General features: G+C 51.9%; 1 protein-coding gene and 1 long non-coding RNA gene across 2 annotated transcripts; one reads left to right on the forward strand and one right to left on the reverse strand.

Moving 5' to 3' along the window:
• XKR5 (XK related 5) lies at positions 1 to 24147 on the reverse strand. The gene is made up of 7 exons (XM_074353412.1): positions 24019 to 24147; positions 22007 to 22190; positions 15132 to 15316; positions 14118 to 14327; positions 12448 to 12617; positions 7917 to 8028; positions 1 to 4381 (listed from the first exon to the last, which is right to left on the reverse strand). The coding sequence occupies exons 1-7, from the start codon at positions 24074 to 24076 to the stop codon at positions 3240 to 3242; spliced, it is 2061 nt and encodes a 686-aa protein (XP_074209513.1). The 5' UTR covers positions 24077 to 24147; the 3' UTR covers positions 1 to 3239.
• LOC141575094 (uncharacterized) lies at positions 1260 to 7862 on the forward strand. Its single transcript, XR_012502418.1, has 3 exons — positions 1260 to 1326; positions 1657 to 1784; positions 6327 to 7862. It is a non-coding gene; the product is annotated as an uncharacterized LOC141575094 (long non-coding RNA).
• Positions 24148 to 24736: the final 589 nt, after the last annotated feature.

Raw genomic sequence — 24736 nt, forward strand, 5'->3', positions numbered from 1 at the left:
GATGTGGGAGCCGGATTTCCCATCTGGGTCTCCACACAGCGCCCTGCTCCAGGGCCGGCTCTCTGGGTCTCCTCTGGGTTCACTCTGAGGACTGTGAAGACCTCTGACTTTTAGGAACTGGTAGGCTGACTGGGGCAGGGAGAAAGGAAGGAGTATGGAAGAAAAACTTAGAAAAAGTGGCCAACACAAGACCCCAAAACATGAGTCAGGGAGCCCTGTGACACCTCTGCACAGGGGGTGAGGAAATGTGTGTCAGATCTCTTCTTGACTTGTAAAACCAGATGCCTTAGGGCATGGATGTTACACACGTCTTTGGAGTTATAAATGCTGAGACTTGAGGAGAATTGAATCTATCTCTGGATTTGTAATTTCAGTAAATCCCTTTGGCAAATGTGTGTTAACTCTTTCTGCTGTTGTAGATTTGACAGCTGTGAAGTCCAGGACTGTGAGATGGAGAACAGGACAGGAGGGAAGGGGGGACTTCCACCTGCTGGGGCAGACCACTGCTCTTCCTTCACCCCACGGAACTTGGGCTTGGCCATGTGACCTGTTGAGGTCACGGAACATGAGCAGGCGTGGCAGTGGTCACCTTTCCAGCCACCCTCTGGGAGTGTCTGGCCGACGTGTCCACTGCCCCTTAACCCTGGGATGTGGAGCACATATGACCTTGACCCACAGCCTGAACAGGAGCCCCCAGATGACACCCAGGCCCCTGAGTGAAAGGTGATTATTGTTTTATGCCACTGAGATGCTATGCTGTTTGCTTTGCATCCAAAGCTGACAAATACACTTGCTTTTAAAGAAGGTACTTAGTCTCATTACATCGTATCTGATTCTTTTCCCCTTGACCACCCCGTGTGTGTTATAAAAGATCTTCAAAGCTGTCTTCATTCTAGGCTCTCTTCTGATGTCAGAGGAGGGCAGAAATGTAAAGCTTCCGTTCTTGTTTCTCTGCTTCTCTTTTTTTTTTTTATTGAGGTATAATTGACATATCGCGTTATATTCAGGGGTACAACATGATGGTTCAGTATTTGTACATATTGTGAAACGATCACCACAGTGAGTCTCATTACCATCCTTCAACACAGAGAGTTACACATTTTTTTCCTTTTTTCCTGCTTGTTAATAGAAGAACTTGCAGTGAATTTCGTCACTGTGCCTGCAAAGGCCATGGAAAGATATTAACCAGCAATCCAGAGTGTAAGTAAACTAGATAGATAAAAATAAATCCCTTTATTTTCCTCTTGTGTGAGGGGTGAGGGAAGCAGGGAAAAGCAGACACATTTATAACAGCTGCATCGCAGCTTGGAGGCGCTCGGCTTAGCGGTAAGTCTCTAGGGCTTGTGGAAGATGCCGAGGGTGTTGCTGTGCGGACCTGGGTGGGTACTGTCAGATCTCCCAAGACTGGCTTCCTGTGCTGCCGGGCCCGGGGAGCCCACTTCTGGAGACTGCATGGGGTTCAGAGTCGAGCGGGTTTGATACTGAGGTCTCTTCCCCTGTTGAGAAGGCCTCTGAATAAAATCTGTTTTCACCACACCACACCCAGCCCTCGGGTCAGGACCTAAAAGAGAACGTTGAGCTGGGAAGTCCTTGAAGTTCCTTCATGTTGGACTTTTGACTTTGAGAACTGTGAGAAAGAAATGTCTTCTGTTTAAGCCCCCAGGTTATAGCATCTGGTTACAGCTGACTGCGAGGACTAGACCTGCTGTAAAGCCGCACCTCGTGACTCAGTCATGACTGATGAGTGAGCTCCTCCCAGTGTCCCAGTGCCTGCTGTGTGCCAGGTACTGTGCTGGGCCCTGGAGCTACACAGGTCAGGATTTGCAACTCTTAATTAGCCTTTGGTGCAAGGGCTCATTCAAGTTTAGGAAGAGGTCACTAGAGGGCAGGGAACTGTGGAGTACAGCTGGGGGCAGGCAAGGCTAGGGAAGGCTCTGGAGAGGCCGAGTTTGAGCTGAGTCTTGGAGGATGAGCATGGGGTGGGGGTCTGTTAGGAATCAATGTATAGGCCCAGGCTCCTGGTTGGATGAGAGGCTGCGGAGGAACGAGTGTGCTGTAATAGCACAGTCAGTAACTGTGGGCCATCTTTTGTCCTGTTAATTAACTCTCTGTACTTCGCATTTACCTGTTGTTAACAAAGGTGCTCAGCCACTCATTTGCTATCTCAGGTTGGTTTATGTGGTTGGCAGCAGGGTTGCTGATGATCTGAGAGCTTAGGGCAGAAAACGTACAAGCTCTTACCACGTGTGAACTGAGCTGAGTTACTCTTCACTTCCTTGTTGAGGCTCAGACACTGTCCTGGATCCCAGAGGTGTTTGGAAAAGGTAAAAAGCACCAGCACCAAGCAGGTTGCCCTCCAGGTGCCCTGTCTTTTGCTTCGATAGTTTCTGATTGGACCCCTTTAACCAGCTATAAAGGAAGGCTTGAAAATGATGGAAATAACTATCTACAAATAGCATCTTTAAGGAGAAGAGTTAGAAAGAAACAGAGCAAAGGGGTAAGGGGCACTAATTCCCTTGTTGGCTGAGCTTACATCACAGTCTCACACTGAATGGAGGAGGGATCCGAGTTTGGAAATAAAGGGGACAGAGTCTGAAGCCAGTAGTGGAGAAGAGGGCTCTGACTAGTAACTGCTGGCAGGCCAGCCTGCAGGAAGGACTGTGGGTTTTACAGAATATCAGTCAGGTTCTGCCAAAGAGACAAGGGAACCTCACAATGACACCTGCGTTTTTGTTTACAGTGATACTTTAAGTACACATTTCTCTTCTACTTCCAGACAGGGCTTGCATTACCTTATCACGAGATTTCATAAAATAACGTAGTTAAAATACATTTTCAAACAGAGAAGTTAATAAAATCACTTAGTGTCAGAAGCTAGCTGTAACAAGAACACAGAATAAAATAGGACTCTGGGTTTTACCTTTGAGTTTCCTAGAAACCACAGGAGGGAGAAAAGGAACATGTAGTTTGTAAACAGAAGCAGCCGATACTGATTGAAGCCTTCCTTCCACCTCCCGCACTGTTGGAGAACGGCTCCGTGCATAGGCGTGGCACGTGGTGTCGGCAGGCGATCTGGGAAGGACTCTAACCTGGGGCTGCCCTCATCTCTGGCTGTGCGAGTAGAGGTCGGGGTGGGGGGTGGGGGGCTCAGGTGGACGTGTCAGAAGTGTGATGCCTCCTATCCCGACACCAGTGCCCAGCCTGATCCGCTGGCCTGCTTCTTGCTCCCCTGTGACTGGTCAGATGAAGAAGCTTGCCTCAAACTTGTCCCTCCAGCTGCAGCCCCTGTGGGTGGGCTCGGACTTGGGGGTGGAGGTGAGGCAGGGCTCGTCTGCGGGCCTCAGGCTCACCTTCGGCAGTGAGGTCTGTGAGCCGGCCGTGGCTGCGTGGCTCAGGTCACTTGCCGGCTCCTGCTGCACCCCGTGCTGTGAGCCGCCCGGGGCTCTGCCAGGGCAGCCTGCCCTGCGATGGACGCTTCTCCCTGAGCCCGGGCCTAAGATCGGGCTGATGTTGGCCATGGTGACAGGAGAGGGCTTAGTGGCTGGCAGAGGTGAGGCAGGCTGGGTGGGGCTGTGCCTTCCCATTCTCCTCCCAGAGCGGGACATCTGCAGAGCTGCCGGCCCACCTTCTTGGTGTGAGGACATGGCCCCTTCTGCAGTGGCGCTGAAGTACAGCGTGGAGCTGTCCTGTCCTTCCCCTGCACTGGGCCACCCATCTGCACCCCTCCCCTGCACCTCAGAGACAGCCCCGGCTCCTTCCCCTGGGCTGCCCTCCTGCTGTGTAGCTGACAGCCTCTGGGCAGGAGCTCTGTCATAATGATTGCTGGCAAAAGAGACATAACTTGAGGTTTCCAACAGGTCAGCCTCCACTCTCAGGGCAGCTTGAGACTCAGAGCCTTTCTCTGAGGCTAGAGGTTCAAGGGGTGACAAGGGAAGCTCTTGCTGGGGAAGAGAGGGCTTCCTCTGCTGGTTGCAGTGCTGGCTCACCCCCCACGTAACGGAACAAAAATGGCTAGGATTGTCTTCTCCAAAGACTGCGTAGATCTTAGACACATTTCCTGTTTTCAGGGCAAGTTTCACCAACAGCCAGTGGTGGTGACTGAGGAAAGAGTCCTCCCCAGCAATTTGGCTTTCCAGCCCGGCCTCTGGGGGACCCCACTGTGGGCTGGGGGGCCTCCCCAGACCTGGTAGCTCGTAACTTTCCTCCTGGCCTGTGCCCTGGCTCTCTGGTCTCTCCCCAGCTGGACCCAGGGCCCCGGGAGAAGAGTCTCCCTCTGCTTTATCACTCCCCACAACGCCGCAGGACTTCCGTACAAAGCTGAGCCAGATGTCTGTGGATTTAGGATGTAGCAGGTTGTAATAAATTACCAGCGAGGCACCGCCTACAAAAGAAGAAAAAAAAAAAAGCCCAAGGTTATGTTCTTTGAAATCCTGCATCCTCCCTGGGGTTTGCAGAATTCCAGGTTCTAGAATTTTGAGTGGAGTAATATCATTTGGAATTCAAAACAGGACTCTTGTTGGAGCAACAGAATTGGATATTTGGAGGGAAGATTTAGGTACACTCTAGCTCCCATAAACTGCAGGTGTTTCTAGTCTTGGAAATGTAATAAAGTTTAAATCCTATGCATTCTATGACATCTTTGCTGAGGGAGGCTCCATTTAAGTACTGGGTGTGCGTGTGTGTGCATGTGTGACTGAGGGATTTGGTAGAAATGCTACTTCTACTTTCAAACAGCTGGATGGATCAAATACTCAGAAATCAACCATCCACACGCCGGGTGACAGACTCCAAAGTGAGGGGAGGGGTAGGTAAGGAGTCATTTCAAAAACAAGACCCAGATATCAAGGAATTTCCATGAGCAACAGCAATACTTCCTTTGTGCACAAACATCTTAATCACATTGTTGTCAGGTTAATTTATTTTGATCAGAAGTGTTGACTACAGCAATAATTTATTTAACAGAGCGTTCCAGCAATCCTCCCACGTTATTTCCAGCTTCCTGTTGTACTGGACCAAGTGCCTGGTTTCAGGGCGCTTGTTATAAACAGTGAGTGTGAAACCTGACAAAGCCAGGGAAGCATCGACAGGGCCAGGAAATCATAGCAGTGGAGCTAGAGGAACCTCCAGACATCCCCTCGCACCCTCTCGGAGTGTCTTTGGGGGAATGCAGCCAGAATTCCCACGTGATGTGACCGTGTGTTGCCTCTGGGGGGAGGGCATGGCTCAGACCACCTCTACACATGGTTCTGAGTCCTCACAGTCAACTGTAGGCCTTACCCTACAGTGAGCCTCCCCCTCCACCCTGCACGTCCCAAGTACATGTGTTCAACGAAGACAGACTTCCCTCAAGGCCCCTGGCATGCAGGAGGTACTCAATACATGTTTGTCAGGGGGCTCAAGATGGGAGCCAGACACTTTCAAGCCTGTGCTCCTCTGATGATAATTACACCCCATCTTCCTGCAGAGGATGCTGTCCAGGGCCACCCCAGGAAGCCGGGGAGAAGGACCAGCAGGCTGGGCTCTGTCTGAGCCCCTCAGGCCTCCTGAGCCTGGGGTGCTGACCCTCGGACCTGGCCCCCCCATCCCCAAGTAAACACACAGAATGAAAATCCCTCCTCCCTGGAGCAACACTGGGCGGGGAAGCCAGCGAGGCGGCCCCCAGGAGCATCACACATTCTTGGAATGATGACCAACACTGGTTTTCTAATCGGAGGGTAAAAATATGTCAAGTAGATGGGAGGAATCGTTCTGCCTCTGACCCTGCTGTGCTCACAGAGCTCAGTTAGGCCTCCCGAGAACCGAGAAGTCCTTACGAGCTGTTCAGCCTCCCAGCTGCAACGGCCCTTCCCCCACGTGTCGAGCGCCCGGGCCCCCAGGAAGATTGCTTGGGCAGAGCCAGGAGCAGCGGACTCGGCCCTGGGAGGGAGCTGGCCGCTTCTCACCTGGGCTCCAGGGTCCTCAGCTCTGCGTTTATGTGCACACTAGTGCCCTGCGTACAAATGATGATGTGGAAAAGGACAACTCAGATGTCCTTCAAGGGCCGGCAGACTGGGCCTCATCCAGACCTCGGACCCGGCCTCAGCCACAAAGGAAGGGCTGCCCTGATGAGTCTCCAGGAGACTGTGCTCAGTGAACCAAACCAGCGCCCAGAGCACATGTACCATTCCAGCCATGTGACGCAGTGGCAGTGACAAAATTATAGAAATGGAGGGCAGGTTAGGGGTCGTCGGGGATTACAGAGCAGGTGGGGGTGAGAGGAAGTGGGCGTGGTTATAAGAGTATCAGAGGGTCCTTATGGCCACTGAAATATTCTCTGTGTCTTGCAGGTCATGTCGGTATCCTGGTTCAGATGTTCTGCCTGCAGTTCTGTCAGAAGTCACCACTGCAGGGACTGGGCAGGGATGCAGGGACGTCTCCTTGTTCCTCCCTCCCTCTCCTCTCTCAATCTCTTTCATGCACAACTTTGAAAAATTTCCCTGTTCTTGACCTTAATATCTTCCATTCATCCTCCTAAATCTGTCTCCAAAGCTATCTCCTTGGTGAATTACTAGTCACACATCTCCAGTCATACTACTTGTCCTTGTGTCATTTCTTGCTTTGTGCTGTTAAAAACGTTTTCAAAAAGATTTATTGATGTAGAGTTCTCTGTATGCCTTCTTAAAACTTCAGTGATCTCAAAAAGAACAAGAAGTTTAATTTGAAAAAGGAGGGCAGACTCAGCAAGCCCTAGCGAGCCACGGCCCCTGACAGCTGAGGGAGGGGCCAGAGCCAAGGCCCAGGTGGCTTGAGGCGGCGTTTGTGAATCTGCTCTGTCCCGGGATAGTCTCTTTCTCTCCAAATGCTTGGACACTCCAGGGCATTTCCTCTCCCTGGTCAGTGCTACCCACACAGGCTAGTCCAGCCCCAGCTGCTGACTAGTAAAAGGGCCCTGCTCCCCGATAACACACTCATTCCTCGGTGTGAGGGGCCGGGGCTGTTCGTTGGCACCTCCCCTCCCACATGCCTCCTCCAGGCTGCAGGTGATGGGGTCCGGGAATGCTCTGGGGCGAGCACAGGAGCTCCAGGCCATGAGTTGCTGGACACAGCAGGGGAACCTCTGCACTGGACTGAGCTTCAGAAGCACAAGGACCAGCCTGAGACATGCAGGTGCCGTCCTGGGCAGCCACAGCAAAGGCTTGCCGAGTGAGGGCGCTGTCATTGCTGAGCCAGGACCTGCTGGGGGCCGGGTGGGGGGCAGGCTGACAGCAGGGGTGCGTCTCACTTTATTTTCCAAGTGCATGGGAGGAATTCTGCCTGGGAGCGCACATTGCTGTGTTAAATCAGGCTAGTTAACACGGTGGGTAAAGTACACACCTTGAAGTCATTCATTCATCATGAAATGTGACTATCTAAAACCACCAGGCCCTGTGCTAGACGCATGAGTTGGAGTGGCTGTGAATCCCAGCTCTGCAGCTTCCGGATGGTCCGACCCCGTGGGCGTCACTTAACTTCCTCTGTGCCTCCTAGGCTGGGGCTAGTTCAGCCCCCTCTCCTAGGGCTTTTGTTGAGTTATAGCACACGTGTGGGGTCAGGAAGACCCCTGCTTTGCTCCCTCCCCACCCATCCCTTGTTGCTGCTGTGGGAAAAGAGAGGGAGGTCATGTCCTTGACCCCTGCCCTTGCTCCAGGGAGGGCACCCCCCCAACGAGGCAGCCCCTGCTGGCTTGTAGTTCTGACCACAGCCAAGTGAGGCAGATGAAGACTGATTCAGTTTCTTGTGCCCTGGTGGGGACGGCCTTGCAACCCACAGTGCAGGGAGCCTCCTTGGTCTCCACCAACTGCTTCTGAGTCCCGTTTCCTGCCTTTGGAGTGAGTTTATTGTAAATAAGCAGGTTGGGGTGAGGAGGGAGGGGATAGGAAGGTGACTTTGGGTCTTACCAATCAGAAATCCAGACAAGATTCCTGCTATGGCCCACAGGCTGGTCCACGACGCCCCCTGGAGAAAGTCTGTGGCCAGCAGCACAAGGAGGAAGTTCTCAAGCAGCATAATCTGTGGGACCAAAAAGAGTCACCACACCTGGTCAGGTCACATGGCCTTGGGGATGCTCCCATCCTGCAGTCCTCTGCAGCGTCCTTCAGGGCTGGGGGCTCTGACCTCTGTGCCCACCAGGGCTCCCACTGCTGACTGGGCCTCCCAGAAGCAGAGTCAGGGTCCAGTGAGCCTCTCTGGCACAGGGGGACTCTCCCTGTTCTTAGTGCAGCTCACCGAAACATCTGCAGACCTGTAAACCCCCAAGACGTGTGAGGGCACTGCTCACAAGGGTGGGGGTTTCCCTCTGGTGAGTCCGGTAGGGCTGACAGGAGACTTTTATTTCCTACTTTATATGCTTCATAGTCTCATGTTAACTGAGTGTATGTGTTTTATAATGCAAAAATTAAAAGTATCTGCAGAGCTCATGGTGACACTGAATTCTGGTAAGCCAGAGTCGCGAACTTTCATAACAACTTCAATTTTTTTCCCCAAGTATTTGCCTGTTTCAAGGTAAATTTTGCCCGAGGCCAGCAGGTGGCAGCAGGGGAGGCAGGCTTGCTGGCGGGACGGCCTTCCTCTGTGGTCCCAAATAGTGGCCGCTCTCACAGCTAGGTGGGCGTATGAATTTGCTTTCCAGTTGTTAAATATAAACAGGTATTTCTTTAAGTAAACAAACTGGATGTAATTCAAAGATAATATATTTAAATACTGTATATAAGACATTAAAAAAAAAACCCGAAACTAATATGATTATGTTAAAAGTCTTCAAAGGTTTGCCACAGCCACTCACTGGCATTATTTTACTCTAGAAAGGTCAAATAAGGGGACAGTAAAAAATGGCACTAGGGGCTGCTTAGAAATCCTAAGAATCCCCTCCCCCCACACCTTAGGCTCTGGACAGCTGTGTTCCAAGGGTTCAGCAGGCGTTTCGGCGCTACACAGCACTGCCCGTCAGCCCAGTCCGCTAAACCTGGAGGCGTTCCCTCTCTGCTTAAATCACCCACATCTCATCAGCCGTCTGGTCCTGTTGAGTCAAACGCTTAAAGTTTGTTTCAGATCTATTGCCTTGTTCCCGTCCTTACTGCCATTTCATGGTTCTGAACCCGTTACTTCCTGTCAGGGTCTGACTGTCGCCTCTGTCTTCACTCTCCCGCTGCAGTCTCTCCTCCATGCTGTTGTTAGGGTGACCTGTCTCACCTGCAGAGCAGACCTTGTTGCCTGCCTTAACGCACCTCGGGATAGCCCCACCTCCACGCTGGTGGTGAGGCCACTCCTTGACGATGCAGGTGTCCTGTTGACAATATGTCCGATTCTGCCACCCAGAGCCCTCTTCCGGCAGGCTGACCTCACAAGCACCGTGACAACTGATGTCATGGGTCAACTTGACTGGGTTAAAGGAGGGCCGGATAGCTGGTAAGAGTGTGTCTGGGTGTGTCTGTGAGGGTGTCTCAGGAAGAGACTAGCACTTGAACCAGTAGACTGAGTAAATATGGTCACCTTCACCGATGCAGGTGGGCTTTGTCCAGTCTGCGGAGGGTCCTCATGGAACAAAAAAGTAGAGGAGGAGGGATTTCTCTTTCTCTCTGCCTGTGCTGAGACGTCCATTTTCTGTCCTTGGACGCCGGAGCCCCTCGTTCTTAGTCCTTTGGACTTGGACTGAATCACCACTGGCTTTCCTGGTTCTCCGGCTTGTGGAAGGCAGACCCCCATAACTGCCTGAGTGAATTCCTGCAATAAACCTCCTCTTCCATATCTGTGTGCATCATCCTATTGGTCCTGTGTCCCTGGAGAACCCTGACAAATGCAGTGACGCTCCACTGATGCAGACTCTCTTCTTGACCAGACTTGACTCAGACAGGCTCCTCCAAGCCCTCTTCTCGACGAGGCCTCAGCCTTGGCGTATACAAACTGTAGGCTCGTAGCAGAGATGATTTCGTCCACCTCTCCCACGTTGAGAGCCCTGAACAAACACAAACGTAGTTTCTGACAGCTCCAAGGCAGCGTCCCTAGGGCAATGGCCTGGCCTCAGTTAAGCTCCTGCCTAAGAAAGCTCCATGCTGCCGGGTGCACTTGGTTTATTCTGGCCGCAATCTGGTGATAGGTTGATAGGCCCTGAGCCCCTTCTCAGGGGCAGTTACTTTAGAAAGCGTGCAATTATAAATCCCTTCTCGGCCCCTTGGAAATCTACCACCCAGCGCCGTCTTCTCCAGGACCTGAGAGCTGTCTCTGAAACACAAACCAAGGGGGCAAGTCTCTCTCTCCTGGCGCTAAGGTGCGTGAGCACTGCCTTCGGTCATGAAGATGGGGGAAGTGTGTTTGTGCTCCTGAAAAGTGCCAGTTTGCGAGCCAGACGCTGCAGTCACATCAAGCACCCTGTTCACTCCCCACTCTGCTCTAGCCCCCCTGTTCCCCACCTCCGTTCTCCCTTTAAAATCTGCAGTCACCTCTGCACAAATTGAGGGCGGGGTCAGTCCACGCTGGACCCCCTTTCCCTGCTGCAACTGACTTAGTAAAATCTGTTATCACTGCCTTTAACTGGTGTCCGGGTTTGTCTGGGTACTGTCCACATCTCCTTTCCTGTGGCCTCCCCCATCCTCCGTGGTCTTCATTTTGCTTCATCAGCTCTGCCTGAAGTGCCCCTCTGCACCCCCCACCCCATCTCCTCTTCCGGCCAACCGTCCTGTCCCTCAGGACCCAGCTCCAGTGTCACAGCTGCAAAGTCTTCCCCGATTTTCCCAGGCCCTGCTCCTCCGTCAGCCTCTTGAATTCCTCTGGGGTTTGATAACACCATTTCTCCAGTCACGGGGGTTGCATTCTTGTGCTGTGTCCCTGCGGCCTCTGAGCCTGGACCTTCTCACACTCTGGTGTCTGGGACATTTCTCGCACGTGCAGGAAGCTGTCTGTGCCTCTTTACGTGAATAATCAGTGACGGTGGAGGAGGCTCGGCCGGGCTCTCTGACATTCACAAGTGATGGGGGCTGGTTCCCACCTCTGAAGAGGAGCAGTGAGCACAGGGGAGCACTTCCCAAATAGGCTGCATCAGCACCACTGGACCCTGCTCCCAGACCCGGACTCCAGGCCTCACTCAGACCTGTGGGATCAGAATCGCCGATGAGGCATCTGGCATCTTTAGAAGACCTCCCTGAGTGTCCCTGACAGCCAGCCATGCTGAAGGGTGGCTGCACAGAGGCCCCCGAGGCCCCTTCCCACTTGTCCAGCTGTGGTGGCTATGGGCTCAGCCTGTGGCGTTAGACCAACTGGATTTGAATCCTGCCTCTGACTGAGGAGCTGCCTGACCTTCAGCAGGTTACTTAACCTCTGTGTGCCTCAGTTTCTGCATCTGTAAAATGGGCTGCATCCCATTGCCTTCTGTGAGAAACAAGTGAGCTTAGAACAGTGTCTGGTGCATGACAATCCTGCCCCAAATGTCAGCTGTTACAGGTGATCTACTAGGATTTTCTGGACCAGAAGATGAGGAAAGGAAGGCATAGGAGGGTGGGAACAAGTCCTAGTGCAGAACCTTGACAAATAGAAATGCTTCATGCGTTTGTTGAATGAATCAAGGAAAGAAGGACTCCAGAAGTTACTGCTTTGGCCCGGGGACACGTGTGCCCTCATATAAGCAAAACCATTCCTCATTAAAAAACAGAGCTACTATAAGCAGCCACCAAGCCCATCTTCCTTAGAAAGTGTATTCTGTGGTCTTTTTGCTTCTGAGGCCAAAAAAAAAAAAAAAAAAAAAAAAGTAGCATTAACACTTTCTTTGCTAATAGAACACAATTTACCCCAAAGGAGTAACTTTCTTTTGGGGTCAGGGCTCATGCATCAACACCAGGGAAGGTGCCTGTCATTTATTTTTTTAAAATAATTTAGCTCTCAGAGTACCCCACAGCCAGCATGTCCCAGGCACCAGGCTCTGCTTTGCTCTTGTCACCTGTCATTCCCAGCAACAGCTGTTTGGCAGATGAGAGCACTGGGGAAAAGTCTGGAGCTGTCCCTCCCACGAAGCTCATGAGGAAGAAATCCTGCATCACACCTCAGATGCTGGAGCTGAAACCCATGTTCTCCCTGCTTGGCTGAGCGTTTGAGGTCTGGGCTGCAGGGCCATGCCCTCCACCCGGTCAGTGGCCTGACCTACTATATATATATATACATAAACCCATATATGTATATGTATATATATATATATACAACAGATAAACAGCAAGGTCCCACTGTATAGCATGAGGAACTATATGCAACACCTTGTAATGGCCTGTAATGAAAATAAGAAAAGGAATATATATATATATATACACACACACACATATATATATATTATATATAATAGAATCACTATGCTGTACACCATAAATTAACACAATATTGTAAACGACTATACTTCAATAAAAAATAATAAATGGAAAAAAAAAAAAGAAACCCGTCATCACCACTTGCCATGTAGAACGTGGCCATCCTGTTTCTGGAAGGGCTGTCCCAGAAGTCGAGGTAGCAGAGGATGTACACGGCCCCCACAAGCAGGTTGAACAGCCTCCAGTGCCAGGTGCCGTCCACGATGTCACTCTGCTGAGCCACAAGCCAGAATGTCATCACCAGCCAGTGGGCACCTGGAAGGGGAGGCCTTGGAGGTCAGGGTCCTCGGTGCAGGGAGACGGGCAGGGGGTGGGGCAAGGATGCGGAAACCCAGGACCCGTCACCGTCTTCTCTGTTATGACTACATCTGACTCCGAGGGGTTGGTGAAAACCCAGAAGAGATTCAGGGGGCACAGGAAACCAACACTTAATTTTGGCACATAGTATCTCATTTGGTCCTCACAACAGGTAGCTGACCTAACAGGGAGGCGCGTAGACCAGCTTCGGTAACACTTACCAAATATTCTGTGCTTATGACCGCTTAGCTCCAGAATGTGTTTAAGGAAGCAGTTACGAAACTGGTGACCCACTATTTTTAAGTCGCTAGTTTAAGGGCTAAAACCCTCCACATGCAAAGAAAACATCTGCAGCAGCCCAGCTGTAATATTTATGTCTGTATTAAAGAGGAATAATATAGTGGGGTTTGAACCAGTTTTTTTAAATGAATTTTTAAAAAGCTAATCTCTTTAGGAATACAATTTCTTTCAAAAATTTCTCTTTTCTGCCAATAAGTGTATCAATGCTTGCTTTAGGTTCAAACCTAAGTATTTCGTGGTGCCTCCAGTTCTCTTTAAACAGAATACACTGTTCCTTTGTGTAGACCATATTCTCTGGGGACCGGGAGAGGTCCCCTCCAAGCACCCTGCTTAGTCAGACTCCCTGTCATCACTGGTTAAATCAGGTTCGGCTAGACTGAGGGCTGAGGGAGGGTTTGGGTTCAGTGGAGCTGTCCTGTTTGAAACAGAGAAAATAGCCAAAGTTTGGCATGTGAGTAAAACAGAGGGCTTTTGGAGTCTATGAGCAACAGCATCGTACGTACTGTAGGTTTTTGTCCTGGGCCAGGGCAGGTGGGACCCTGTGCCTCTCTCCGTTTGGGTGACAGCTTCACTAAAGATTTCAGCCCATGATACAGAATGTGCAGCCCTCACAGCAGCTGAAGTCGTGCTCTGGAGCTGGCTGGTCCTTTGAGGGCTGGGCCAGCTCAGCTGTGGGAGCGTATCTCCAAAGAGAGCCCCCGCAGCTCCCATCCTGGACACTCATGGAATTGGGTCGGTTCCTCCACGTTCTTGAGCCTGGGCCGCCTGAGAATGCTGTGCTGGGTAGGACACAGCAGAAGCCATACTGATCCAGAGCTGGGCCAGCAATGAGAGGACTGGCAGTCTGCACCCGCTTTCTGTGGGAATTGTCAGCTGCTACATCTGACTCCAGATGGCTTTGCTGAAGAGAAAGGGTGGAGAAGCCCTGGGTGCCAGACGTCTGAACGGCCAGTCTGGTGGAACCTCCCTCTGAATCCAGACACCTGTGGGCCCGCTGCAACAGTGTGAGGCCCGCCCTCCCAGGCAAGAGCGCCCGGACGGAGCCTGGCCAGCTTTCAGAATCAGGGATATTGATCACAAATGGCTCTTTTGAAGGAATCAAGTTGTGGGGTGGCTCACCACACAGCAGTAGACACTCGGAACACAAGCACAGCTTACCTCCGACAACCAGAACCCAGAGGTGGTAAGCTCTGAAGAACAGAACCAGACTCAGGACGCGGGATCCCAACATGCCCATCCTCCAGAGCTGCTGGCAGCCGAGGGCCGTCCAGGACATGGAGAGGCGGCCTGGCTTCATGGAGCCCAGGAGGCGGGTGTAGCACACCAGGGCCCAGGACAGCGCCAACCAGGAGCACAGGACACTCAGCCCTGGGAGGGAAGGGACAACAGTGGTGTTTACAGGACGCCTAGCCTCTTCGTAAAATCTGACTTCACAGAGGGCACCATCACCTCTGTGCAAACACGCACGTCTGCCTGTGCTCAGGAGAACAAGGCTGGGCAGGAGAGTGTCCTCTGCACAACACACGGGCCCCTTCCCCAGCCGGTGGGCTGGGCTCCCCTGTGGTCGCCCTTTGAGAAAAGCTTCCAAGTCATGGCTCCTTCAGTCCTTTGGTTTATGATGAAGCAGATCCTAAAGGCTCTGAACCTGGTGTTCCATCCTGAATGTACTTGCCCTCCACCCCACACGAAGGAGGTTTAATCAAGGAAATAAGACCAGGACAGCCAATGGTGTCAGGCGGTAGGAGAGAGCCTGTGCCCTGGATTGAGTGCCAGCGGGAGACGCACGCTTGCTGGGCCTCACTTGTTCTGTTTCTACGGCTCTTGAGGCCTGAGCCTCTGGCCGCGCTGAGTTGGTCCCCCTGAAAAACGGACACACTGATCTCACTGAGTGGCAGCATGTGGTACCTTCCCAAGGTGCCTTCAGGTAATGTGACTATCTGCAATTTCTGTCTCAGGGACTGACCCCCATGGAGGAAGCTAACTCCTTGGGAACTCATCGCCCCAAACAAAAGCCAGTATTAACCATCATCTTCTGTACTATAGTGAACTTGGGCTGCCCTAATTCTCCCTAACAGGGGAAATCTTAGATGGCTGGTCTTGGCTAAATAAGGCATTGGTTTCTGTCCGCTGGGAGAAGTTGGGCAGTCTGTGGTTAGTGTGGACGTTACTCACCTGGCACGGTATCGGTGAAGTCCGAGGCGAGGAAAACATATGTTTGAAGCAGCAGGTGGGGCCCGACCTGAAGCAGAGCCTCCAAGAGGCGCAGGGCTGACAGGTCGGCCTCCTGTAGCAGCAGCTGGCCCCGGCCGGAGGCTTCCCCTTCCCTCGATGGAACAGTGGACACGGCGTCCCAGTGCCTGGAGCGGGGAGGGCGCTGGGACTCAGAACCACACTGTGACAGCTCAAATAAGACCCCCCTTTTCAGATAGCATTCTGGGGATGAACCCATCACCTCTCCACACTGGAGCCCCTGAGCTCTGACTCCAGGCTGAAGACAGAGCTTCTAATCCAAATGCTGCAGCAGGTAACCCTGCCCAGCAAGGCCTGGCCAGTGGACCACACTGTGCACATGTGGGAAGGGAGGGGCGTCAGGAGCCTGAACCAGACAGGCTTGCTGAGGGCTCTCTCTGAGTCCTGCAAAGTTTGGGGCTAACCCTGAACCCCTCCCCCACTCCAGAGCCTCTTGGGATGGGAATTAATTTGCTCGATAAATGTGTGTTGCTAGGTACACTGTCATCCTTGCTTTAGCCCATAAGGAGGTGAGAAAACTCATCCTCGTCCTCACAGAGTGTAGAACCTCGTGTGCCTCTGAAAGCAGGACAGGCCGAGAGCAGCACAGAGAAGGAGAGGGGGAGTGGCTGGGGCCTGGCAAGACCCAGGTGGCTGGCACAGGAGGGGAGGGAGGGCTGAGGGGGCCCAGGAGGTACACCAGGGCCCTGAACTGCAGGTTATGGGGCCTGGATTTTGCTCTGGAAAGCTGAATTTGGCAGAGATATGTATGTTGTGTTTGGGGTACCGGATGAGTGTGTATGTGTGTGTATTAGAGACTGAACATAGTCCCCCAGATTCGTATGTTGAAGCCCTGACCCTGTGTGATGGTTCTCGGAGGTGGGCACTTTGGGAGCTGATGAGTTAGATGAGGTCACGAGGGTGGGGCCCCCATGATGGGATTAGTGCCCTTATAAGAAGAGGGGGGAGACCAGAGGTCCTTCTCTGCTCACATGCACCAAGAAGGACACAGCAAGAAGGTGGCCGTCTGCAAGCCCTGAAGAGAGACCTCCCCAGGAACCCCATCTGCGGGCACCTTGACCTTGGAGCTCCCAGCTTCCAGAACTGTGGGGAAATAAATGTCTGTTGTAAGCTGCCCAGTCTGTGGTATCTTGTTATCTCAGCCTGGAGTAAGACTGTGTGTGTGTGTGCTTAGTGAAGAAAGGAAAATCAGGAAGAAACTAATATTATAATTCCAGCAATAATCAATGAATAAAAACTAATGAAGTTTAAGTTGGAGGAGCATTATGGGTGGAAAGGAAGGTGCAGGTGAGGGAAATATTGGGGGAAGGTTAGGACCTGGTGACTGATAAGGGAGGGTGAGGGAGGGTAACCGATGGCTCTGGGGCTTCAAGAGTGAACGACTTGGAAATGGTGATGCTGCTGGCAGAAATAAGCCAGTGTTAAAACCATGGGGCTGCCGGACTGGCTGGGGTTATGACTGTCCTCCGAGGTGAGGATTTGAGGACTGCGGGACACAAAGAGAGAGTTCTGGAGCTACCACTGATGAACTCGGACTCGGGAACAGGGAGACAGCAGGGACCAGGGGACCAGAGGAGACCGTGGGAACAGGACCCTGGGGACTGTTCTCACTGAGGGGCCTGGACGAGGAGAAGCCAGCAGAAAGCTTGGAGGAGAGGAGCAGGAAGTGAGGAGGGCAGAGCACCCTCCGAGAAGGATGGCCGACATCCCGGGCAGAAACCAGGCAGCAGCAGACGTGTAACAGGAGGCTGCCGGGATTGGGGGTGGCCAGTTGCCATGCAGCCTTCTCATCGGGAGGCAAAGCTTGCCCTGCTGGCCAGCAGGAAGGGCGGGCATCGTCGTGGGGTCTGCAAGACTGGGCTGCCCGACCACCGGGACACACCAGCTCCCCAAGGAGGGCCCACCTTCCTTGTGCCCAGGAAAAGGAGTCAGCGCAAGAGAAAGAAATTAGGAAGTGTTCCTGCTTCACTCTCCGTCCCATGAAGCCACCCTAGAAACCCTTCCTGACACTCCCATCTCATGAGAGCCACCGGAGGGGCTGTGGGGCCCCATCCCTTGCCACCTTGAGAATCGTGCCTGTATAAAAACGACACGACTCCCTGGGGACACTCGAGTGCTGGGGACTTCTGGTTTTTGCAGCAGTTTCCCCCTTTTCCACCCATGTGTCCCCCGGGTCCACTCATGAGCAGGAAGAAGGTGGTCACAACACCCACCTGCAGCAGGAGCAGGAGTGCCCCCCTAGTCCAGGTGGGGTCGAGAACTTCTGTCCAAGTGGAGGAAAACTGGAACTCATTTCAATTTACTGACTCCTGAATCAGAGCTTGAAGCACCTTTCAAGTCCCTTGAGACACCCACTCCCTCTGATCTGCAGCCAACATTTCTACGGCAGCCAAAGCAGAGGGGGTCCTCTTTGAAATGGCTTTATTCGCGGTATGGAGGGCCCAGGAAAGGAGCTTGAGAAAAACAGTTTTCCTCTTTCATGATTTGGAATCCTGGAGGGAACCGATTTCTTACTGAGTCTTTGAAGCCATGATCTCTGACCCAAACATAATGTTAAGAAAAAGCATATGGAGCCAAACATGGGAGCTTCCCTTTTGGTCTGGAATCCTGGGGACAGACTGGTCCCCTTCCTTCCCTCCCCACCACCTCCATTCATTCAATAAGCATCCTTATTGGGCTGCTCCCACCTGCTGGAGGCGGCAGAAAGCGCAAACGAAATGAAGGAAGTCCCCCAGGAGCCCAAGATTCAGTTGTGGATAGAAAGCCATATGCACGTGTAAAGTTTTAAGTAGGAAGAAAAACGTGACAAAATGAGAAGGGTGGGAGGGGTCTGAGGAGAGAGGACGCCAGGTCAGGTAAAGGAGGGATGGGCAAGCTTAGGACGGAGATGAAGCCTCAGGGAGCGTGTGTGGGGTCAGCGGGGCAGGAGGTGGTCTGGTCTGGGGCTGGACAGCAGAGGCCTCTTCTGGTCCAGCTGAGGAGCTAGGCTTCCCTCTGGGAGACGGAGAACCAGTGGGAATGCGATTCATCTGGTTTTCTGAACCGGGTTTCTGGACCCGTTGCAGGGAAGGAACTCAGGCTGGGATCACTGGAAAGCTGGTGGGTTGGGGGGAATCCAAGTGAAAGCTGAGGCACGGTGGGTGCAGGAAGTGGGAACGCCTGGATCACCAGCTCCCATCAAATTCTGGCGAGATCTGTCCTCGTGGCTGCTGCCTCTGTCCGGGTCCACATCCTTCCGGGTCCTCAGCAGCTCCCGCCCAGATCTCTGGCTGCTGGCCTGGTCCTTGGACCCTCCTTCTCTTCTATGTCCTTCACTGTCCCACAGCCATCTCTCTAAGGGCCTCATTTCACCAGGGTATTCCTTTACTTAAACCTTTCCAGTGGGTCTCAAACCCCTTACCTAGTGGACAAATTCCCTCATGGTCCAGCCTAGTCTGTCTTAGCCCACATTGCTCTCATCCTGAAAATCTTTCCCCTGCGCTCACAGGACAATAAATTTCTAGTGTTCCCAAAACACCATTTCTGGCACTTCTTTCTGCCTCTGCAACAGCTGTTGCTGTTTTCTGGGTCGAAAGTTCTTCCTCCTCCCATGTGAATTAAAATCCACTTCATCCTTCAGCCCTCACGCAAGGGCTTCTGTGCCTGGGTGGTGGTTCCAAACAGTGGCAGCATCAGAGTCACGAAGAGGGCTGTCCAATGACAGGGTGCTGGGCTGCAGCCCAGAATTTCTGATGTGTTTGGAGAACTAGGAGAAGTTTGCCGTGATGTGATGTGGGTCCAGGTGCAGCTCGAGCATTTGCGTTTTTAATGAATTCCGCGTGGTGAAGATATCGCTGGTCCAGGGATGCACTGTGGCAATCCTCCAGTTTCCAGCATCCCGTGAACATCTTTTTGTTCTTCTGATACAGCTTTGCCCCCAATTTGGCCTCAGACAGTGTCTTAACCACGTGTGTCCCTAGCGCCTTTGGTGACACACAGGTTAGTGAATGTGAACAAATAGATACCGAACATATTAAGCCGTGCTGATGGTGCTCTGAGATACCTAGTTGCCCTACGGCAGCGTGAACTGAAAATTGACTTTGTTAACACGTTAATTAAACTAACTTCGGTCTTCGGAATGAAGTTTCTCAGCAAGCTCTAATCCCTTTTCATGAACAGCTTAAATAAAAAACCAGACTTTCCCACCTCAGCTGGAATAGTCTATCATAGACCCGCAAGGTGAAGAATGGTGATCCTTCTCTCCATCTGAACGCTTTCTGGCAATGTGAAAGCTGAGACAGCGAACAGTTGAGGTTTCCGCTATGGCTGTACTTTTTTTTTTTTTCCAGTTCTTTTTATTGTGGTAAATAAAATGCACATAACATACAACTTAACCATCTTAACTATTTTATGTGTACAGTTTAGTGGTATTAATAATTTAAATTTAATAACATAATTTAATAGATTATTAACGCTTTGCAGTAATTCATAATGTTGTGCAATCATCACCACCATCCGTCTCCATAACGCTTTTCAACTTGTAAAACTAAAACTCGGTCCCCATTAAACAGTAACTCGCCGCCCCTTCCTCCCCTGGCCCTTGGCAACCACCATTCTACTTTCTGTCTCAATGATTCTGGCTACTCTTAAGGACCTCATATAAGTGGAATCATACAGCATCTGTCTTACTGCATGCTTATTGCATCATGTCCTCAAGATTCATCCATGTGGTAGCACATAACAGAATGTCCTTTTTAAAGGCTACATAATATTTCATTGTACATGTATACCACATTTCGTTTATTCATTCACCTGTCAATAGACATTTGTGTTGCTTCACGTTTTGGCTATTGTGAGTAATGCTGTTACGAACATGGGTATACAGACATCTTCAAGACTCTGCTTTCAGTCTGTTTGGATATATACCCAGAAGTGGAATTGTTGGATTATATGATAATTCTATGTGTAATTTTTTCCAGGAAACAACATATTCTTTCCCACAGAGGCTGCACCATTTTACATTTCTACCCACAGTGCACAAGGGGTCCAGTTTCTCCACATCCTTGCCAACACTTGTTGTTTTCTGGTTTTCTTTGATAGTAGCCATCCCAGTGGGTGTGAGGTGGTATCTCACTGTGGTTTTGATTTGCATTTCCTGGATGGTTCGTGGTGTTGAGCATCTACTCATGTGCTTATTGATAGGGCTGAATTTTACAAACTTTTAAATATTACATTTACACCCATCTATAGGAAGCTTGCCTTACATATCCTTAAAGCTCACCTCAGCTTTCCCTTTGAGAACTTTTAGCTTTCACTAAAGAAAAACTTCCAAGACACATGCTGAGGATGTGATGCGTTCTGTATTCTTCTGCCGTCCCATGCTGTTTTCAAATGGATTTATAGGCTTACAATTTTTTTTAATGTTGGTAACATATAGCATTAGAGTGAAAGTATAAAAACAAACTAGGAAAAAGTAAGTGACTTTGTTTAGACAAGTGGTCACTAAATCAGTCTTGAACAGTCACTTAACCTTAATATAGTCCGTGTTATTTGGAATTTAAAAAGGAATACATTAATGTTCTAAGGCCTTGCATTTTTTATAAGCTATTTCACCTCACAAGGTTTGTGTTTTATTTGGTTTTTCTGATATTAAGTGGATTCTGCGTTCTGTTATGAAGTCACTTAAAGTGATCCCTTTTAAAATGCTGTTTGGGATTGTGCAAAGAGAATTGGCTCCTCCTACAGGCACTTTAGCTGAATTGCAGTTTGCTCAAAGGCTGCTTTTCGGGCGCTGATTGGGAATCAGTCTTGCAAAATTCTATGAGGATTTGCTTAAAGACACTCTATTACCCAGTGTTTTCTTCGTGAGAGCCCAATATGCTGGTTCCAGAATGAGGAACAGATTTCTTGTTTTCTGCTTTAAGTTTCAAAGCTTTCTTCTAAGGAAGTAGATTTCCATTTATTTGCTTCATTTTTAATTTCAGAAACACTGCAAACCGTGTAGCTTCTTATGCCTGCACTGACTGTTCCAGAACTCAGAGTTACCTTGTGGTTCACCTTGAATAATTGTGTATTCTGTCTTTATCATCTTTTCCAACATTTCCTGACTTTTCTCACTTCTTTTTTGTTTGTTTCTTTCTTTTTTTTTTGTCCTTTAAAATTATATGTTTAGTCACCTTAACTTTTTTTAAAATAAGAAGAGATATGGACAGCTAGTTGTTTTTCCTAATTTCTAATTTTCATGTCTCTCTTCACTAACCATTTTAGTTTCCTAATACATTTCACATTCATTGCATCATTTGAGAGGTTTCCCAGTGAAAACAATACCTTATCTGCAGTGGTGGACCACAGGTGAGCTTGCTGAGCACTCAGCCCATCCCGTTTATGGAAAAAATTAGCTCTGGCACCCAAATGGCTTCTTTTTGCAATATAAGCTTGTTACAGATGTTACCAGGCCGATTCCACTGCTGAGCCTGTGGTTAAGCCTGTGCCACCTTCCTGGACTGAGGAAGCAGGCGTTTACATGGAATGGTTGACCAATGAATTGAAACAAGAGCAAGACAGAATTTTGCCCAAGTCAAGAAAAGGTTTGTGAAGGGTTACACCTTTTTCTAGAAGGAGCCCCTGATGATGCTCAAGAAAGTACAGGCTGGGCGAGGGGACCAAGATCAGAGCAAAGATTCAAAGAGTTGGCTTCAAATATTCTCCCAACCCTGCACTTCTGTGCCCCTTAGGATGGAATACACATAGGCAGAAGAACCGCCCTGTTGCACGTACAAAATCACGCTTCGGGGGTGAAAGGGGCTGCCTGTTCTTACCGCTTCCACACGCCAAGCTGTAGGAGGTGCAGCACCGCCAGCAAGCCGTGACCTTGATGTCCATCTTCTCGGAACCACAGATAGCTCAGGCCCTGGACCAAGAAGCCAGGCAGTAGCGCGGAAAGGGTCAGCCAGCCCCAGAGGAGCCGGCCTGCGGTGAAGTAGTAAACCATGGTGCAGAGGCCTGGGGACGAAAGAGGAAGCCCGAGACCATTAGTGGGAAGCTGGGGGGTGCCTGGGTGACCAGCCAACACTGCCTCCCGCCCCTACGGCCAGCAGGGCTGTCTGCTGGACCCAGCGCCTGAGCTGGCAGAGCCAGCAGGCAGTCTAGACGGGAGTGAGGCTGAAAGTGCCAGAGCTTCCAAAGGATCCCAGATACCAGACACCGTGGTCGTGTAGAGGGACTGTTGGATCACCCAGGACAGCATGCACAGCAACCACCTGTTACTTAGTATGTGCTCAGAACTGTTAAACCTCCTGTCGGGGGACTGCTTCTTCATTTATTTTATTTTTGAGAATTGTAGGATACGGTAAGAGAGGAAAGAGTCTGACAAATCTAGGTTAGGATCTGCACTCCCTAATGACAACAGAGGTGAGTGGTTGCATCTGTCCAGTACTGAGATTCACAGGGATCGTTTCTCTTGACTGTTGCTTGGGTTTTCCCATGTTAGAGTTTAAAATGGATGTACCGGCACATAAAGCTGTGATCAGTAGCAGGAGAGCGCCGCCCCAGGTACAGACAGGAACCCTGCAGCTCTGCGCGGAGGAGCCAGGGCCTGCACAGCCATTCCTCCTTGCTCTCATCACCCAGGCAACACACGGCAAACCAGGGCCCTCAGGCACAGAAAGCCTCTGGGGGAGTCACTGCCCTGCCCACTGTGAGGCATGCTGAGGCCCCGTGCCGTTCCCGGTTGGGGCTGGGGAGGAGGGGCCGACGGCCGCAGGACCACCTGGGCTGGGTGCTGAGACCTGGGGGTCCTGTCTTGTCTTGGCCCTGCTCGGTGGGGGCGCCGGACAGGGAGCTTTGGAGGGAGCTCACTCTGGCGACTCCTCTGTGCGCCTTTGAAATCTCACGGCGGGAGTGTCCAGGGGGACCCAAAGGAACTACTGTTCACACCAGGAACCCCGCCAACACGGGGGCGACAAGTCTCTCGCAGCCGCAAAGTTCAGAGCCAGCCGCCCCGCCCCAGGCTCCTCAAGTGCGTGCGTGCTGAGGAGGGGTGCGCAGCCCTGGGGGTCCAGCTGCTGGGGCCGCATTAAATCCACCTCGCTACCCTGGACCCGTGGGGATCGCGCGAAGGAAGGCGCGTCTGCAGGGGGCCCGGCGGAAGTGGGAGGAGATCTCTGCTCCGGCACCGAAGGAGTTACAAGTTCAAACTGAAAAGGCGCTTAAAGGCTTTGCCATCTTGCTCCGCCTCGGCTGGCGAGACCGCGCTCCCCGCAGGGCCAGGGTGTCCCCAGCCAGCAGCAGCCTGCCTGGGTCTGAACAGCCCTACAGAGCTCCGCCGAAGCCGAGCCCCGTCCCGCCCGAACCCGGCCCCCGAGCGGCTTCCCCCGCCGCTGAGACCCCCCAGGCCGGCAGGGTGGCATGAAGAGCAGGGCGCACCGGGGCCCGCATTCAGCACCTCTGGCACCTGCGGCACTTTGCCGAGTTCAGGAGGCCTTTATGGAGGGAAGGGCGGGATACACGAGCCCAGGTTCCCGGAGAGGATCACGCATCCGCGGGGGAAATCGTGCATCCGCAGGGGAGGGGGTCTCATGCACGGAGGAGGGAGACCATGCATCCTCGAGGGAATCACGCATCCACGGGGGATCATGCATTCGCGGGGATCCACTAAGGACTGCGCGGGTTGGGGGCCACCGTGCGTGCCTTGGCGCGCAGGGCTGGCCGCAGGCTGGGGCAGGCTGCCGCCATGGCCGGGGTGGTGTGTGGGTCCCCGGCGTCAGGATGGATTGGGGTGTCGGAGAGGTGGGCATGGCAGGCGCCCAGCCTCGGATTGCCCCGCACTCACGCGCGCTCTGCTCGGCCGCCAGCAGCAGGGCGGAGAGGCCCAGGACCCCCGCGTGCATCCTCCGCGCCGGCCCCGAGGCCCGCGCCTCGCGCCGCCGGCCCGCCTCCCGGGCCCCCGCCCCTTCCCCTCCCGCCGCCCCGAGTCGGGGAGGTTTCCGGCCGGAGACCCGACTGCAGGATGCTTTTTGGCTGAGCCGTTAAGGCGTGAGGTGTCTCATTCTGGTTTATCCTGAGTGGCTTAGAGGGGAGATGGGGAGGGAGGGAGGCAGTGTTTTTTGAATCCTAAGCAGGGAAAGTACGGGTTAGACCCGGCCTCTTGATTTGCGCAGAAGCGGTTTCTCTGCAGTTCCTCAACCTTATAACGGGCCTTCGGAAAGTACTATGAGTCTTGGGACCGCAGCTGGGTTGGTCAGGAGGTGGTTAAACTGGCCACCGCCTCTGGGGCGTCTGAAAGGCACTCGGGTTAACCACTAGTCAGAGAGCACATGTACGTCAATGGAAGGAGTTGGATTAGAGCCATAAATTAGTCTTTCCGAAATCTTGCAGGAGATGTTAACTGGAGTCTTTCCCTGTATCTCACCCTCGAATCCATCGCAATCTCTGTTCCCACAAAAGGTTTTTTTTTTTTTTTTTTTGCACAGGGGCTTGAGTGTTAATCAAGATTCCAATGTGCAAGAAGTAAAACTGCTCGCTGGAAAACCTCACAGGATATTGTCTGT

This window comes from Camelus bactrianus, chromosome 26 (assembly GCF_048773025.1).
Source record: "Camelus bactrianus isolate YW-2024 breed Bactrian camel chromosome 26, ASM4877302v1, whole genome shotgun sequence".
Taxonomy (NCBI): Eukaryota; Metazoa; Chordata; class Mammalia; order Artiodactyla; family Camelidae; genus Camelus; species Camelus bactrianus.